The sequence below is a fragment of the Cephus cinctus genome, unplaced genomic scaffold (genome assembly GCF_000341935.2).
Source record: "Cephus cinctus unplaced genomic scaffold, Ccin1 Ccin1_scaffold0153, whole genome shotgun sequence".
Classification (NCBI taxonomy): domain Eukaryota; kingdom Metazoa; phylum Arthropoda; class Insecta; order Hymenoptera; family Cephidae; genus Cephus; species Cephus cinctus.
Genome location: NW_014332881.1, coordinates 661,081 through 679,086, shown reverse-complemented (window position 1 = coordinate 679,086; position 18,006 = coordinate 661,081). Strand labels below are relative to the sequence as shown.

General features: G+C 42.3%; 2 protein-coding genes across 5 annotated transcripts; one reads left to right on the top strand and one right to left on the bottom strand.

Annotated features, from left to right (window-relative positions):
• Positions 1–128: 128 nt before the first annotated feature.
• LOC107263292 (ubiquinone biosynthesis protein COQ4 homolog, mitochondrial) lies at positions 129–3,087 on the top strand. 2 transcript variants are annotated; one of them, XM_025080661.1, is made up of 4 exons: positions 129–267; positions 2,043–2,386; positions 2,464–2,687; positions 2,816–3,087. In XM_025080661.1, the coding sequence occupies exons 1-4, from the start codon at positions 246–248 to the stop codon at positions 2,988–2,990; spliced, it is 765 nt and encodes a 254-aa protein (XP_024936429.1). In that variant the 5' UTR covers positions 129–245; the 3' UTR covers positions 2,991–3,087. The 2 variants fall into 2 exon arrangements, with proteins under 2 accessions (XP_024936429.1, XP_024936428.1); XM_025080660.1 differs by lacking the exons at positions 2,464–2,687; positions 2,816–3,087 and having other exon boundaries at positions 149–1,018; positions 2,043–2,282.
• A 17-nt stretch (positions 3,088–3,104) lies between these two features.
• On the bottom strand, positions 3,105–17,811 carry LOC107263457 (discoidin domain-containing receptor 2). Of its 3 annotated transcripts, none has more exons than XM_015730682.2 (15): positions 17,505–17,811; positions 8,701–8,862; positions 8,343–8,448; positions 7,942–8,167; positions 7,722–7,869; positions 7,329–7,621; positions 7,040–7,244; positions 6,370–6,951; positions 6,132–6,286; positions 5,884–6,045; positions 5,718–5,827; positions 5,468–5,644; positions 5,293–5,385; positions 5,066–5,207; positions 3,106–4,987 (listed from the first exon to the last, which is right to left on the bottom strand). In XM_015730682.2, exons 2-15 carry the CDS (start codon positions 8,777–8,779, stop codon positions 4,691–4,693), a joined length of 2,775 nt encoding a protein of 924 aa, XP_015586168.1. In that variant the 5' UTR covers positions 8,780–8,862; positions 17,505–17,811; the 3' UTR covers positions 3,106–4,690. The 3 variants fall into 3 exon arrangements, with proteins under 3 accessions (XP_024936417.1, XP_015586168.1, XP_015586169.1); XM_015730683.2 differs by having other exon boundaries at positions 4,691–4,987; positions 6,132–6,277; positions 17,505–17,810; XM_025080649.1 differs by lacking the exon at positions 8,701–8,862 and having other exon boundaries at positions 3,105–4,987.
• Between the last annotated feature and the right edge of the window lie 195 nt (positions 17,812–18,006).

The following is an 18,006-nucleotide window of genomic DNA, read 5'->3' as shown; positions in this document are numbered from 1 at the left end:
ACTAAAAGCCCGGGAATAAAAGTAGTGTGCAATACATCCAAACCCTATTTTGATCTTTTAGTACGTATTTAATACTAGTAGGGTCCTTAAAAGTCAAATTACGAGTTCGTAGTACAGTAATGCAGTTGCTGTTGGTCACGCGTTAGCAGGCTGGCTAGCAAACATTTTTAACAACAGAGAGCAGTCAGAGGTTCAGTGTGTGGATAATTATTAAACTTGCCACGTGTGTATTTGATAAAACAAGGATGCCACGTTCACCAGTAAAGTGTACGTTAGTTTAATTATGATCATTTATTGGACCTTAAGTGCGCTCCACTGACGTGCTATTATGTCGAGGAATTCTTTTCTAAGAATAAAATAGCAAATTCAAAATGTTAAGAGAAATGATAGCTACTCAACAAAATGCAGTTTTCGCTCAAGTGGGTTCTGCACTTTTTTATGGGATCTCTTCGTTTATGATTACGGTTGTGAATAAGACCGTACTCACAACCTTCAACTTCCCGTCCTTCCAGATCCTAGGCATAGGACAAATGTTAGCTACAATAATTGTACTCTTCGTTGCCAAGAAAGTACGTTATGTCGACTTTCCACATTTGGAGCGGTCTACTGTCACTAGGATATGGCCATTGCCAATGATCTATATTGGAAATATGATCTTTGGTCTTGGTGGCACCAAGCAACTAAGCTTACCAATGTTTACCGCTCTCAGAAGATTCAGTATTCTTATGACTATGTTAGCTGAATATTACATCTTGGGTATCACAGCAAAACCATCTGTTCAATTGAGTGTGTATACAATGGTGCTGGGTGCAGTAGTTGCTGCTTCGGATGACTTGGCATTCAACGCTGAAGGATATGTCTTCATTTTGTTAAATGACTGCTTCACAGCAGCAAATGGAGTTTATATGAAGAAGAAGCTGGATTCAAAAGAAATGGGGAAATATGGACTGATGTATTATAATTCTTTATTCATGATCCTGCCAGCATTAGTGATCGCATGGTGGACTGGTGATATACAGCAAGTGTCAACATTTCCATATTGGACTAACTTTTTATTCCTTGTACAGTTCTTGCTCTCTTGTGTCATGGGTTTTATACTTTCATATAGTGTGATCCTTTGCACAATGCACAATTCTGCCTTAACCACAACAATTATAGGGTGTCTTAAAAATATATGTGTTACGTACCTCGGTATGGTGATAGGTGGTGATTATATATTTACATGGTTGAACTTTGTAGGTCTTAATTTAAGTGTTCTTGGTAGTTTGGTTTATACCTGGGTAACTTTCCGTAGAAAAGAACCAGTGGATCCAAAATATTCTCCATTAGGAGAAGAACAGACTAGCAGAGTTCAAATTATATAATTACATGGTGCCATACTGTTATTGAAAAGATGTAATGTCTTTTTACCACGAATAAGTGAGATATTTAACAGAACATTGGGAATATAATGATCATTTGGCTCAAAACTGTGTAAAAATTGAGAAAATACTTTTGCAGTCATGTATAAAAATCATGGTATATATTATATAAAATGCTACGTCTTGCACAGCAATATTATGAAAGTTGACATAGTCATACCAATAATTTGTGTACCATTTATATATGAATCCTACGCAGTAGTAGGTCAAGTTGTCCCAGTGGGTCCTATGGCATGCAGCAATCTTGTCATAAATACTTTTTGGATGTAAAAACTTACATATTATTTTTCTATGCTAATCGTGGAATACATACTGGGTTTACACACAGTTTTGAACCAAGGACAAATCTACAAGGAGATTTTAATTTATTGTTTATCGTACCAAAGCAAAGTTAATGTTACCAGGACAAATCTGTGCCATAGTACAGTGGCTTTCCCTTTAGGTGAAATAAATTATTATATTAATTATGAGTTTACTATTGCATCAGAACCATAAACTGGTAGCATTAGTAATACTTCGCGACTATTCCTATATAAATATATGTACGCAAACTATTGTACAAAAATAAATTTTTTCATTTGATATTGTCAATTGAACATCATTTTCCTCAATGGGTTTCAGACAACCTCGGTATAAGAAGATTGTCTACGCAACAGGCGTTCCTCGAGGATTACAAGAAACATCATGTACCGCTGTCGTCCTTACAGCGCGCAGTCCTTACAGCTGGTTCAGCTGCAATATCCCTGGCGAATCCTTATCGCGGTGACATGATAGCTTGTCTGGGTGAAACTACAGGTAGACCTGCCCTTATACACTGTCTACAGCGGATGCAATCAAATCCAGAAGGGCAGCGAATTTTATCGCAAAGACCCCGAATAAATACATCCACCGTCGATTTTTCATCCTTAAAACGCTTACCACACAATACTCTTGGAAAGACTTACTACGATTTCCTGAAAGTAAATGTAAGCATAGCATTGTACTTACTCCAATCTAATTATTCTTGATTGCGTTTGAAAGTCTGGTGTCTTCTTCTTCGCAGAACGTTACTCCTGACTCTAGGCCGCATGTAAAGTTCGTTGACGATATTGAGCTTGCCTATGTGATGCAGAGGTATCGTGAAGTTCATGATATCTTTCATGCAGTTCTATTAATGCCAACGACAATGCTTGGTGAGGTCACAGTTAAATGGGTAGAGGCACTTCAGACACGTCTACCTATGTGTATTTCCGGTGCCATCTTTGGAGCCATTCGATTGCGACCAAAGTGAGTTAAAACGAATAATCATTCTTTCACTGTACTGAAACACCGTGGTCTATGTTCAGACATTTTTTTAAAATCATAAGTTCATCAATAGCTGACAGTGACAGCACAAATGTTTTACGTAATTTCAGGCAAAGGCAAATGTACCTCAATCACACTTTACCATGGGCATTAACTATCGGACAACGCTCTAACTTTCTACTGGGTATTTATTTTGAGGAACGGTGGGAACAACCGTTAGATGAATTTCATAAAGAAATGAATATTGTACCTCTAGTTAAGAACAACCAAAGTCTAATGAGATGAGAAGACTGAGTTGGAAATGAAATACCTATTTACTGTATGGTTCGGATATGATGTATATAGTCGAGTGAGATAATAAAGTAGATAGTGTTACACGGTATAACAATTTTTATTGATTATAACACTGGAAATATTAAGAATATAATTTTTAATGGAATACGATAATTCTTATTACAAACTCGGATTACAGTAGGTGTAGATCTACGATAAAAATTGCTGATTAGTTGCTTTCACGTGAATATAGATTTCATTGATGAAGGTTCACCGAAAATGGCCTACGCCGACAATACGAGAATATAGGCGACATAATCGTCCTGAAAAAATATATGTGTTTATGTACAAAATAATCATAATTTTAATGGGATAAAGAAAACATGCTTATAATATCTATAGTATAGTCAATGGAGAATAGACGATTTCTGCAACTAAATTACAACTAAAGAAATTGATTGTCACTCTTGATATCAAGTTCACTGGCACAAGAAAAAAGTTTCACTAACAGTTTTGAGAGTCCTTACAAATGTAAATGGAAGTAGCATATAAATTCCTCCAATGGAAATATCAGAAGAGATTTAATGCCGTCATTCTTGTGCTAGTTTTTGAATGATGTAAATGTGAATAGTCGCGCGTATTGAACATTCTCTTCATGTTTTTCTACTTTTTCCTCTCTCTCTCTCTCTCTCTCTTATATACTAATGACATCATTTTAACGACATTCATCTTTCCCTCGTTAGCGTCCGATAGCACTTCTCGGTTAGAACAAATAATCTCATATCCGTCTCAGAAAATAGTCTCTGTCGATTTAGTATATTCGGCGTACGTAAACACGTAATTGCGAACATGAGAAATCCGTAATGAGGGATCGGGCGATATTAGTCGTGGATCTTATTACAGTTTACTTCAAACTATTGCAACGAACAGATTACATATTATCAATATTGACAATTTACAGAGGAGGACCACTTAACTATATAATACTTTAACTTACACGTTCGTTATCGTTACATGTTTTGCTTATCTTAACTGTACTAAATGCGTTAGTGCGACCAGGAATAGGTAAAGATTGTAACCATCTAACTTGACGTGACTCGTTAATAATCTCGAGCGTGCGCCATTATTCAATTACGTTGTACACGATTGAAAATTAGGATATGTTAATTACGATTTGATTTAGTCCGTAGCGTGGCACCATCTCGTACACACTCGCACATTGTATTTATAATTCATCCAGAGATCATTTTTCCAAATCGTCACAGTACAATCTCTCCAAGAATCTTTACGTAGACAATTAACATAGGATGATATTATTTATCAGATTATCGTGACTCGAAATGTATGATATTATCGCGTTAACATGAGCACACCTCGTGCCACCTAATCTAGCACCTCTTGACTTTCATTTTCGCTGTCCAGATATCTTGCGTTTTGTATGATAGGAATCGCGAGGACACAGAATTTCCAATGAGGATACACCAGAATCACTCTTATCGTACACACCGTATGGATAATGTTAAACGAACGATATTGACATTTATTATCAAAATCTTTACGCTTTATCTTATGTATTATACTTATAGGATGAAGGTTAACCTAGTTGAGCATAAGTTAGTGGCTAGAGCATCCTACAGGACACACGAATGGAGAGGATGCTTCTTAGCTGATTGTAATCGATTTGGTCCATGCTGCTTGAGTGCACGAGGCTTTCAATCGAAGCTCAATCTCTTCAGGAAGAGGTGTATTTCCTCGAAGGTGGGCCTCTCTTCGGCGTGCTTGCTCCAGCACTTGGTCATCATGTGATAGAGATCTCCGGAACAAGAGGGTGGCTGAGAAAGGATCCTGGGCTGAGACTTCTCTGTGGATCCTCTCTGGTACCACTTGCTACAGTTCTCCAGCACTTGTTCGGAAGTTAAATCAGCGTAGGGGACATCCTCGCAGTTCGTCAAGATTTCCCAGACCGTTATCGCGTAGGACCAAACATCAGACTGGCAACTTTTCTTTCCCTGGAGGATCGAAGCGTCAAGTTGTCGGACACGTTAGCTTTAGATATTTCAATTAAACAATTAAATTAATTATTATACCAATAGAACTGCCTCCCAGGCCATCCATCTTAGTGGCACTTTCGTATAGCACTCGTTTACATAATACTCTTGATCGTATTGGCTACAGTACATAGCATGATCTGATACCTTGATCATTAGATTTTTATTAACTATGCAATTTCTGAAATGGGTTATAATGGATATATAGTTGTTCTGTATACATTGAAGAACCATTAATTTAAAGCTCAATGAATATAAAGTTCTACCTGGCTGCCAAGTCGCGATGAGCAATATTCAGATTCTCCAGATACTTCATACCAGAAGCAATTTGAGTTACGAAGTTTAATAGACATCCGTAACTAGAAAATATTTCAAAATGTATATTACATTCTAGTATATGCATTTTTTTTGTAGAGTCCAATGAGAAAATGAATGTTATACCTCAATGGAATATCGTTACTTGATTTTTCATGACTCCTCATGAAACTTGGCAGATCGCCCAATTCCCCATATTCAAATACAGCACCGAATGGCTCCTCTTCTACCAGTGCAATAATCCTGGCTATGTTAATATCGCGAACCGCAGCCAAAGTGTACATATCTTTCATGAAATCCTTTCTGAAATGTTTCGTTATACGCAGGAGATTAAAACGTACCAATTCTTGTCTTAACAAATCCACATTATACACACCTGAGGGAATCAGTAACCCCTCTCCAAAGCGACCTCACAATAACAATCTGCCTATTCCGAATCGTCCCCAGATCCGGATTTTGTATACCCTTAGCCTCGCATAAATGTACCTGAATAACGTGTCTCTGATACATAAGGAATCTCTACATAATCAACTACAGCTTACCAGTCCAAAGCTGCCTTCGCCGAGCTTATCCAAAATCCTTAGTCTGTGTCTCGAGATATGCTGAATATTGTAGGAGTTCCCCGTACCCGTAAGATGCATACTGTCTTGAATATGCAACGAAGTGAAGAGGCTAGAAGTCGAATGCTGTTCCCTTCTTTTGATCTGTAAGAAAAATTTCTCTTATCTTAATTCCATTTTACGTCTGAGATACGAATGAAATCATGAAAGTTAGCACTATTGAGTATTACCGTGAGAATATCAGTAGCAGCGTAGTATCCTTCGTAGACTTCATGATTTGTTTTACCTGTCTGATTGTGTCTTTTAACAGGAAACGGAGTAGGTACTACACGTTCAACAGATTTCTCATCCTGGAAGCTGTGTTCGCTGGTGAAGTCTGTAACATCTTACGAGAAGAGTCTTATGTATATCAACATGGTATAAGGTTAGAGTTGATGTCTCAGCTTATTTTTATAACTATAGATATACCGGTGTATTCTGTCTTGCAGCTGGAGAAATGTTCACTCTTGTGAGTGTGAGGTTCATAACCGAGATTCTCCTCGGAGAAGAGTTTGTACGTCCTTTCGTAGACGCTGCAGTGCTCGTATTCACTTCCTGTGTTATGTTCTCCACTACGGATCGTGTGATCGTCGCCAGAGAATGTTTTACTCTTGATGGAGAGTCTTGATTGAGATAAGCCATTCACTACAATTGGTGTGGCCATTTTAATGTCTTTCATGTTAATCGTGATTCCAGGTGCTGGAGAACCGCAGAGCAATGCTGTGTGCTTTTGGAGTAGAGCCACTTTGTTTCGGCCCCTTTGTTTCATGAGGAATATCGTGCACGTTAGCAGAAGTGCAATAACGGTCAATGCACCGCTAACAAGTCCTATGTAAGTTTGAGAATTGCTAACTGGAAATGCATCTGGTGTGAGATTGGCATTCAGCTCGAAGATCGTTTCATTGTATCCACCGTTTGATTTGTCCATATCAGCGGACTCTTCGGTTTCGTTATTTTGACAAGCTCGAAAAACTTGGTCAAGTGACTCTGAGAAGTTTCGCGAACCTGTTACTGTCAAAAAATAATTGAGAGATAATTTTTTTTCTATTGACAAAAAATGCACTATTAGCAATAGAAAGAAGATTATGGCCACACTTACTGGACTCAAAAGTGACCTCGCTTACGAGCAGCCATTTCGATTTGGGATTCAATTCGATCTTGAGAAATCGTCCGATTCTAGATTGTAATGGGATTGATATGCTCGCAGTGGTTGCTTTAATCTCGCCTGCAATCTCGATTTTCTCTGGTGTTTGATGATACTGCGTTCCGTCAAAGGAGAACCAAACGGTCGCCGTAGAGAGTATCTGAAAAGCCCGAGGGTGAAGATTTACCGGAGACCATTTCCGAGGGGAAGAAAAGATGAAAGAATCCTTGCGACAATGGCAAACCTCGATCTCCCTGCTTGGCAAATGTGCGACGTGTATGGTGCAGTTCTCAAATTCACGGACATCATAAAATTCGAAAATGAGCTCGACGCTCTCACGATTGCTCCATCCTACCCAATTGCTGGAGCCCCTGGAGATTGTCGTAGGATCATCCCCGAAGATGCCGTCGGTCAGTTGCCCAAGTCCTCCGGACATAATACCATCTTCCTCAGTTCCATCATAGGAGGAGTCTTCCATGTTAGATCCATTAGGGCCGAGGGTCTCGCCCTTTGGCACAGTATACCTTGCGATTCTCTCTACGTGAAAATTTCCACAGACGATAAATTATAATGAACTTCTCCCGCAGGATATATTGTTCCTGAACATCTTCTCGATTCTCTACAAATCAATACTCACGTTCCCAGACGCAACCATAAATCTCAACTCTCATGCAGACCGTGCGAGGATGCTGACTGTAAGGAATGAATCGCACGCGACTCGCCACGAACGGTAGATCCAACTTTTGTTTTTCGACCAAATAGGTATTACTGTTTCCTCGTAAGACCTAAAAAATGATATATTTTTTCTTGTAGAGCCAGAAACAACGTCACGTATGTGGTACTGATGAATTGCGTACCATGGCACCGTTCAAATTCTTATATTTATGCCACTCGACGTCACGCCAATACTCGAGGAAGAAGGCCTCAGCGTATTCCTGACCCTGGCCATTCCCAAAGCGACCCTGGGTCTCGGTCCAAGTGATCAAGTGATCCCTGGTAAGATCAATCTCCAAGTATTCACGTATATCGCTACTGATCTGAGCCTTAGGACACCAAGCGCCACCATTCTTCTCTTGACGTAGCCTGAGGATAACGAACCAAAGGTAAAGGATTGTCTTGGACTGAATGGACGGAAAATTAGTCAAGATAAATTAACAGAAGGAATAACGTCTTTTTTAGGTGACTAATTAATTTCGACAAATGGTACGCAGCAGATGGAATTCTTTGAAGATGTTTCCAAATAGGGTGGTAAACGAACCTTGCGTTTTGCGGTCCAACAGACTTCATTTCGTAGCTGGAAGAAGCGGTTATCGCATCATCCGGAATCTTCCCCTCCTCCATACCCAGTGGGAGTATACACTGGCCTGAAATGGTATCAACGTTATTTAATTCTCACTGTGGCACCGAGGATAAAGCGAGGTAATATACGGAGAAGCTCGAAGAGGCAGAGAATGAAGGAAAGATGGCGCGGAGACCGCTTAGGCATATTAAGGTAAATGAAGAGCGACTCGGTAAAATCCCAAGAAAATTACATCAGTCAATGCAAAGCAGTCGTCTTCCACTTAGTTCGTGCCTTGAGGCTTGATGAGTATTTCCGGCGATGTGCTTTTACTTACCGGAAACATTCTTAATCGGCAGTTCCGCACAGAGGGCCAATACAAGCAGTACTCCTAGGAATGAAACTACCGCGTCCATGATATGTTACGCGATATCCTACAGCATTGCCACGGCGCCTTTTGAGGCTCATGACAGGTTGTCTGATGTCATCGCATTTTACTCTGAAATTGGGAAGAGAGAGAGAGAGAGGGTAAAATCGTTAAAAATGTCAGAGCAATTTTTCACTCTATCCAAAAGTGTCTTTTTCACAGGGGACACAATGGCAAATTAAACGATACGAATCACCCCGGTGGAAAGTTACGTGAACTCCGACTATTTTGCACCACTCTACTCAACACGTACATATGTACTTGGTAGACAGTAGCGTAATGAGATTTTATATTGAGCAAGACCACACTCCTTCCCCGTGGAACTTGCACGATTCCATTTCGTTTCTGCCATTTAGCTTTCGCCTCAATGGCAGCTGATATCGTTCCACAAATATTGTGTGTGGATCCTGGGAGGGAGACCTAAGCTCATAACGGACTTTTCGCTACGGTAAATAACCCAAATGTCGAATATTGCTATTAAACCCTGACGCAAAAGGGATAAAAGCAAAAAGTAAAGTGGAGGAACAAGTGGAAGGACAGGTACAGGTATTCGTATAAGTGTAAAGCAGAAAAATATAATACCAAAGGGTTAAAGTCAATCGGGATGAAATTCTTGTGATGTTGTCGCAGAGCTGTTAAACTGGAAAATTCTTTATGGTTAATTCGGTAAACAAGCTTATCGGAGTACCCTGAAAATTCTCTTTTATCTTGGGTTCGACAGACGAACGTGTGCTTGCTCCTATTGAAAATCAAGGTATATGACAGATTTCCATCCAACTTCCTTGCCGACTGACTATCGAATGTAAATAATCAGGCTTCTGCCCTTGTTTGGATTCGGATGTTAATTACATCTGTCCATAGAGAATGGAGTCCTGCGCAATCATGGGGCCAGTCCTGGCTCGGGCCAGAGTTTGCTCTGCGCAACAAGTAAAGAACGATCAATACGCAATACACTTGGTGTTCACAATGCAACGTCCTTTGGTCCACCTGTTCCAATCAAACCATTCGGATGGACCAGCACCTCAGGGCGAGTTACTTAACTCCAAAGCTTTCAAATCGTCCGAACGCAATTTTCAATAAGGACGCCGAGAGTGTTTTGACTTGTGGATGATTTTGAAAGAGGCAGTGGTTACCGTGGATATGGAAAAATTGATAATGGAAAATGCTTCCAGAATAATCGCAGTCTCAAAAGAGTGCTACCTCTGGTGTTTATGATACTCGTGGTTCTTTATTTTGCGGAAATCAATAACAGCACCCCTCCGCTTTTGGCGGGTAAAGCCAGAAAGAGCGAGTATGTAGCTATGCGTGCTACACTGTATATACGCGATACATACTACAGTATATATACACGACACACGTGTGTAAAAGAGAGCATAGATCGGATGGGAGAGTAAGAGCGACGGAGAGGTGCGTGCTGCGAATAAAAACGACGAACAAACGTCTCCACCGAGTCACTGTGCTTGTGCGAATCATGAACAGGGTAAAAGTGAACGGAAGGAAAGAAAACGAAAAAAAAAAAAAAAACGAAAGAGATTTGTCTTACTCGCGGTGAAATTTAAACTTTTCTTCGTTTCCACGAGCCAGAGTCCTGGGACCCCACCGGCTGTCAATAACGGCGGAAATAGCAAAGTCCGGCCCATGATAACGGACAAAAAGAAAAAAAAAAAAAAAACGAAAGAGATTTGTCTTACTCGCGGTGAAATTTAAACTTTTCTTCGTTTCCACGAGCCAGAGTCCTGGGACCCCACCGGCTGTCAATAACGGCGGAAATAGCAAAGTCCGGCCCATGATAACGGACCGAGCGAAAGCTGTTTAAGATAAGAAGGAACGGTAAGAGATGGTAATCGATCTTAAGGCTAACCTCCGCAGACGTTCTCCTCCCGTTTAGTCCCCTTTAGGAATTTGCCGTGAAAAAGTTTCAAAAGAGAGTCCTGAGAATAGAGGAGAACAGATGATACAGGTTCTTGTGCTCTTAGACGTCGACTACTCTCCGTTTTACATAGGACATGTACATACAGCTCCATATGCATAATAGAGCCAAGTTATGTACGGTCCTATACCTATAACGCATGCAGCATTAATGTACCCGGGTACATACTGTCCATGCTCGCATATGGCGCACGTATACTATTTGTTGTACGCACGCGTATATTTTTATTTTACGATCCGTCTCTCGGACACGCTGGCGCAAATCGAGTTACCGAGAACACGGTAAATAATTTGTCGGGAGATGGCGTCGCCGGCCTGGGTCCATGTTTCCCCGGCTCGTCCATCCCGAACGAACGAGCTACTCCAATGAGCGAGTCTCGTGAATTTTCAAACGGTTCGACACGGCGCGTCCCAACGTCCCAGCATGCACCGTACACTTTTAGTTCAGATAGGCGAAACACGAAGGCGGGTTGTTCGTATTCCCTGGACTTTTTCCAATAGGCTCTCTCAAGGTGGTATTTTTTTTATTAAACTTTTATTCCCCCTTTTTCTTTCTTTCTCTTTCCTCTTACGCTGGTTTTTTACCTAACACCATGACGGGTGCTATGTTATTTTCATGCTCGCCGAGCATTTCCAATCCCATACATCGATTTATAACTGTGGGGTGACAGAGCCAGCGGGTGGAAGTTCGACTGCTCGACGTCATTAAAGATGTAGAAAGTTTTCGCCTCTCCCTTTTCACCTTTGGATACCCTCCTTCGCCTGATCTACCTAGCCATCCCGTGATGCTCTCCTCTAGGGGTGCCAACCGTCTCCCGCCGTAGCCACTCTTCATCGCGTACCCCCCTTACTTCTCCCAAGCCCATAGCTGTGAAAAATTTATCGAGACTGAGGGCCACGAAGTTTTCGGAATTCAAGTTCTAGAGCGGAAACGCCTGCCCATCCCTGGATAATTTAAGAGTCTGGAAGCCCGGCGGTACAGGAATAAAACATTGATTACGACCATTACGTTGGTTATAAGCTCGGAAGGAAATTCCTTGTCCTGAAAGGTTAATGCGCTTTCAGCCATAGAGGCAGAGGAGCAAAGAGTCTGGGTGGTAGTCGGACAGGCAGGCGAGCACTCGGGATTCGCGTCAACGTCAAACGACGTCGGGGCTCGTCGGAACATTTAAATTCTTGAAAATCCATAAAAGCAGCACAGCCAGATAAAGCAAGGCCTAAAGCGTAGAAATGGGCCAAGTGTAATTAACGGCTCGAGGTTCTGAAAGGGCCAGAAACCAAGGGGGGTTGCTATTTAGACAACTGTCGTCCAATGAGTAAATTGAGACTCGAGGTTATTCAAACGTTCTACCGTATACAGTGACGTATTGTGATGTTTCAATTACCTGCTGTGTATTACTTTCATGTTTGTCCATACATACAAAAACGAAGTTTTTGTTTCACACTGAACGAGAAGTGGAAAATGGAAACCCTATCGAATTACGAATTTATCCCTTTGGCATATGTGGAAGTGGGAACATATTACTCCTGTATATATATATATGTGTGAGTATAGAGATATATATATTTATCCTGCTGACTTGTACACACATACATCGTGTGCTTTAAAACCGCTTCAAGACACCTGAAGACAGTAATTGCACTTACCTCATTTCTATGCACTTATCCTAATTTTCACTGGTGAAAGAAGCGACCTCGGCCAAAGCTAACGGCAGTCCCACGGGCGAATATTTTACTTCAGCGTTCAGTTTTTCAGCTCGCTCCGTAATTAACGGGACTCACTTTTTCTCCTTTTCGTCTGCTTTATTTTTCCATTACTTTATATATCCAACCAACCAGCCAACGAGCCTACGAAGCGTACTGCATAAAATTGCGTGGATTATTTGCTGAGTGCTTTGCGAGCCTACGAATTCACAGAAAGTATATATCTATGTATACGCACTCAGGTGAGATATTAGCCACGTTGGAGGCTGATTTGCATCGAAACTATCTTCTTTCTCGATCTCCCTATCCTGACGTCGATCTATCTCTAACAACATTTCATAGGAAGAAATTCAAATTGAAACCAGCGTCCGTAGTTTCCCGACTACCATTTCAAGTCTCTCTGCTCGGTTAAAGGTATGTCAGTCGATAACTCGTTCTCTGAGATATTAATAAAATAATCCTTCTATCTCATAATCCGCTTGACTATATATATATATATTTCGCTAACAAACTTCTGCCGAGTCTCCCCCATTCGTCAGTTCTATCCAAAGAGTAAGTAGCGTCGCGGCACTTACGTCTGAAGTCCCGACTCGGGCCGGGTAGTTTGAATTATCGCGAATTCCAGTAATCCGCGAGCCTTACTTGTGAAAAAGCTGGCAAAAGCCCGGCACAACCGGTCCGAAGGGTTAATACCATTCAACGCTCTAGTGCGCTTGATCAAACAAATGGAGGATTAAGGGGACTTCGCGGACACCCTGTATAATGGCTGCTCTCTCGGATCTTGAATGGAGGAGGAGGAGGTCGGTTCTGTGAGGATGGCGGATGGAGGGAAACCAAGGGAGTGGAATGAGAGGAGAAGGGGACAATGAGCATATGCCAACAAAGTTATCATGCCGTTGAATAGGCGATGAAATTATTCACGGGCAATCTGTCGTAACCGAGTTAATTTCGCCCCGCTGAAAATCTACATATTCAGCAAGATAGCGGCGATGCGCCATTATACCGGAGGTGATGATATTTCCCGTGGCACAAAGCTTCAACCCCGAAACCATCGAGTGGCCCCCGACCGAGCGAGTAGCCACCCTAAACTTCACCCTAAACGCATCTTTCACTTTTATTTACATGAGGAATTCAGCATCCCTCTATACGCAATGCCTGGACCGAGCAACCATGAAAATCATATAGAGCTCCTTACTAGGCTTCTCGAGAGGGAATCATTTCGGTCTCAACGAACCCGGTAATCATTCAGCCGTAGGAGCAGCTCGCGTTACTTCAAGTAAATCTAACCTGTCTCTTCTCTTTCGTAGCACTTGGGACGACATGCTTTTTCGGCGAGGGAGAAAGTCAATGTGGCTACGCCGTTGGATTTTCAGGCTGAACTGTCAGCGAGGGATCTGACGAATATAGTTGCAAGGGATATATAGAAATAACAACAATTCCATCGAGACAAGTCTTTGATCTTATATCAGGGTCCAAAAGTAGATGCTGGCACGGGCGTCCCGAGCGAGTCAGGAAAGGAAGGGTAATTCGATTACTTAATTATGCCAACGAGTTTCGAACCGTTTCTACAGCCGGTGCGTTACCGATATTAAGTTTCTAAAGTTGATTTCCACCGTGAAAATCCGCGAGGCTCTCTCGGAAACACCAATCTTGTGAGTGCTGACGGGAAATGAAAGAGCGTCGAAGCTTCCGAAGAAGAGTTAGAGAGGAAGAGAGAACGAGAGACAGTCAAGGTAGTAAGTAAATGCTAGAGACGAGATGAAAGTTACGGGAATAGGATTTACCTATCTATCTCCTGACCAATGGAAAGGTCTACACCTCCCCGAGGGAAGTTAGAAGAAAGAAAAAAGGTAGAACGACTGATGGAGGTTACCGATCGAAAACGAATCAGAGAGCTATTTGTGAGTATAACCGGAACCATAATGGAGTCCATTAATTGGCAGATCCATTTTTCTCTTTGCCTGTACGAGGGACAAGACAGAACCCAGATGTATAGCTAGAGGCAAGCTACGGTAGCAGTGCCAACCGGGCGGCTAACTGGCATCAAAAGAGAGAGCGAGATATATATATATATATATTTGTGATTAAGAGAAAAAATAAAGGAGTGAGAGAGAGAGAGGAAACGAGAGCAGCGCCCTTATCGAGCCACGATTTCTGAACTGTACACGCCCCATGCCCGCTAGCATTGCGAACATCACGCATGGCTACCACAATCGGCCTTCACCGACTCTCCAGGCTGTTTCCTGCTGCTCTTCGCTCCCTTGCCCGTTTTACCTTCGTTGCGCAGTGATGTCCAACTAGACGTCTTACGCCCACACAATTATTATTTCCATTTAGGACGCTCTGTAAGCGGCACTTTTCCTTCCAATCCTCTTTGCTATAAATACAACGCTCGCGCAGTGCATGCTGGATGCGTTCGGGTAACGGCTTAGGTGACGTAAACATGGAGGATGGCGGACAGGGTGGCACGTACCGGGTGAAAGGAAGAAGAGTAAAATGTGAAGAGATAGAAAAAGAAGGAGAGAGGGAGAGTATATAGAGTACAGGGAAAATATATTCAATTTTTCTCGGTGAAAGACAAAGGTTAAAGATTACGTAACCTTTGCTGCGATGCTTTCCTTCTTTCTGTCCAAACATGTGAGAGCACTCTGCTACGGCAATGAATATTAATCGGACAATATCGGTTACATTTTTGCATAAATTTACATGAGGCCCTAGTCGCGACGAGAGACGTGCCGAGAGTTTTTCGAAGGTTACCCGGGGGGAAAGTAGATATCGGAAAGGGCGTACTAGAGGCCTGTTTGCGCGACCTGCTCCTTGTCCTCGAGGAGTTGAATGAAGACGACGATTAGGCCCTCTGGAAATGAGGTTGGGCAAAGGGGGGTGGCTGAAAGTTTTTATGTAATTTTTTTGTTATCCACCCTCGCATCATCTTTTTTTTTTACTTGCCGCCCTCTTACCTCACTGAACTACGTTTTCCTTTACCGACTGAGAAACCGTAGCGTTACCGACTTGAAAGCCGTGTCGGCTCCATTAAGGGTCGAGTCACGCTCGGTGATATTCAAAACTCGACGAGGATGTCAAGGGGTCCGTAACGCGATACTCGTCCAGGGGTAATCGAGTTCGCGCCTAACCCTGTTAACGCATTCGAGGAGAAATTTGGGAAAATACGTTAATTGCGACACCGTACGAGACGGAGTTATTGAATCGGACGTTTTCTCGGCGCCGGAAAACATAGATGTCTCTGGTTTGTATTTATTGCGACGGCAGTTCCGGGGAATGCTGGCGGGCAGTGGTCATCGGAAATTGAACCTGCGAAGGAACTACGCCCGAGACTAATAACGATGCTGAAAGCGATTGTGAATCCTGGCGAATTGAATCTCTGGCTAATGTAATAGTTACGGGGCGCCAGGGAAGTTCATAATGGATACGAAGGAAAAATATATTGGATGCATTATCAGGCTAGTGGCTGCTTCCCTAATTAATTGAACGGATGAATAAGAGCGAGGAGGATAGAAAACAAAATAAAGGATTACCAACGAAAATGATGAAGAGCATAGGAACTATGGCAAGGAAAGTAGGAGAACGAAAAGAAGAGAAGGAACGAGGAGGAGGTGGAGTCTGTAGAAAAGTTTTATTGGAGAAGAGAGTAAAAAAAGAAGTTTTCTCGTTTCGTTCTCATATTGCATTACCCGCTGGGATTCAGTCGGCTATGTACGTGTTTGCTGCATTATCGAGCTTGGCCTCCCATCGAGCCTCAGTCATTAAAAAAAAGGGAGCTTCATGACGATAGTCTCCTCCGTCTCATTTTCTTTCTTTTTTAACTCTTTTTCTTTTATACTCCTTCACACTTATCATTCTCATGGTCTCTCATTTATTCGTTAGCACTGAGAAATATCTCTAGCGATTTTTCCAAACTGTGTAATAAGTATCGTGCGTCTAGCGGAATGCAAATTCCTTCGCTCGGACGAACAATGACGTCGGATTGCGTCATTTTTATTAAAGAGCAATCTCTTTCGTCAACGTTACTCCGCGTCCTCGGCTTTTCGTCGCGAATTCATGAGGAAAAGAAAAATAATAAATGATCTCGGGGAGCGCCGCCCTATGTAAATAATCGCATTCGCGAAACACAAAAGCCGCCCGAGGGAATTTCTCATAAATATAACGAATCGAAGGAACGCCGCGGTGACGCTGTAAAAATTTTTCGAATCAGCAGGACAAAAAATGAGAGAGTAGACATCACTAATGGCCTTCGAAGTAAGAATTACTTGTAACGCGAGTAACAACGTAGCGTCGCGTGACCTGTAACTGGAAGATCCTCATATTTTTTTCGTTTCCTACAGAGCAGCAAAGCCTGGTAATCTAAACAGCTGAAATTCTAGACATATACAGGTATATAAAGAAGGAAAGATAAGAGACGAAGGAAAAGAGAAAAAAAATGTGACGAAGCAAAAAAGCGCGTCTGTCAAACGTCACGTAATTACACGTTAAGTAAGGGCCAATGAAATTCCACAAATTCGTAGAGATCCGCAAGAGGGTTTCTTATTTCTGGCGAAATAAAAAGTGACAGGTGAAAAAAAGGAAAAATAAATTGAACAAACACGAAGTGTTATAAGTGTAAGTTTAAAATATGAATGCCTCTGTTTGCCTGCCAACAAATGGCCTTACAAAACGCGATAAAGGGTGCCGCACCGCTACAAATACCACAAGATGTATCACGTACGACCAACATCGACCACCCTGACATACGTGCTCGACATTTTACCGCCCCAGCCGGGCAACCTGTTTTCCTAACCACCCCAGACTGAGTTCAGGAGAAACTACCCCTCGCGATAAATCACGTTACTTAATATCGTAAATGTCTCGAAAATGCCAGCTCGGTTTAAAGTCCTACGTTTTTCAGCCGGAGTTCACGTTAAATTCAGTAAGTATCACTTTGTCGCGAGGTATAAAATTGGTTGTGAAAATGTAAAACTACAAGCACGCTCCGATGCACTGTTGCACTCGGTTAAGAAATTGAATAAAGTGACACGGGGATGAAAAGGAAAAGCGCTGTAATTGGCGGCGTTTGACGTACTTACCGATGAAGTGTGACTCGAAGCACTCCTGAAGTATTCCGGATGAGTATGATCCGGTAGCCGATGAAGAGTTCTTCATATCACGACTCCCGGCTGGATGCGATACTACGAGGAGGAGCTCCAAGACGACTAGTGCTCGCGCTAGGATGCTTCACAGTACCAAATTACGAGATGGAGTAGGTAGGCAGACGGTAATATCGTATTGTGCTGGATATGTTATTTAGAGGGGTCGTTTCCGATGCACACTGATACCGGATCTCTATATCCTACCCAGCATCCAGCATCCCCGCTCGGAATATAGTCTGAAGATTCGGATGGTGGTGGTGGCGAATTCGCGCCAGTGCGCAAAATCACCCCAGCACACCCTCATCCTGCACCCTGGCGTGTCCCTCTCTCTCTCTCTCTCTCTCTCTCTCTCTCTCTCTCTCTCTCTCTCTCTCTCTCTCTCTCTACCCAACCGTCTTTCCTCGTCCTCCTGATCTACCAACCCTTGGCGGAAGGACCC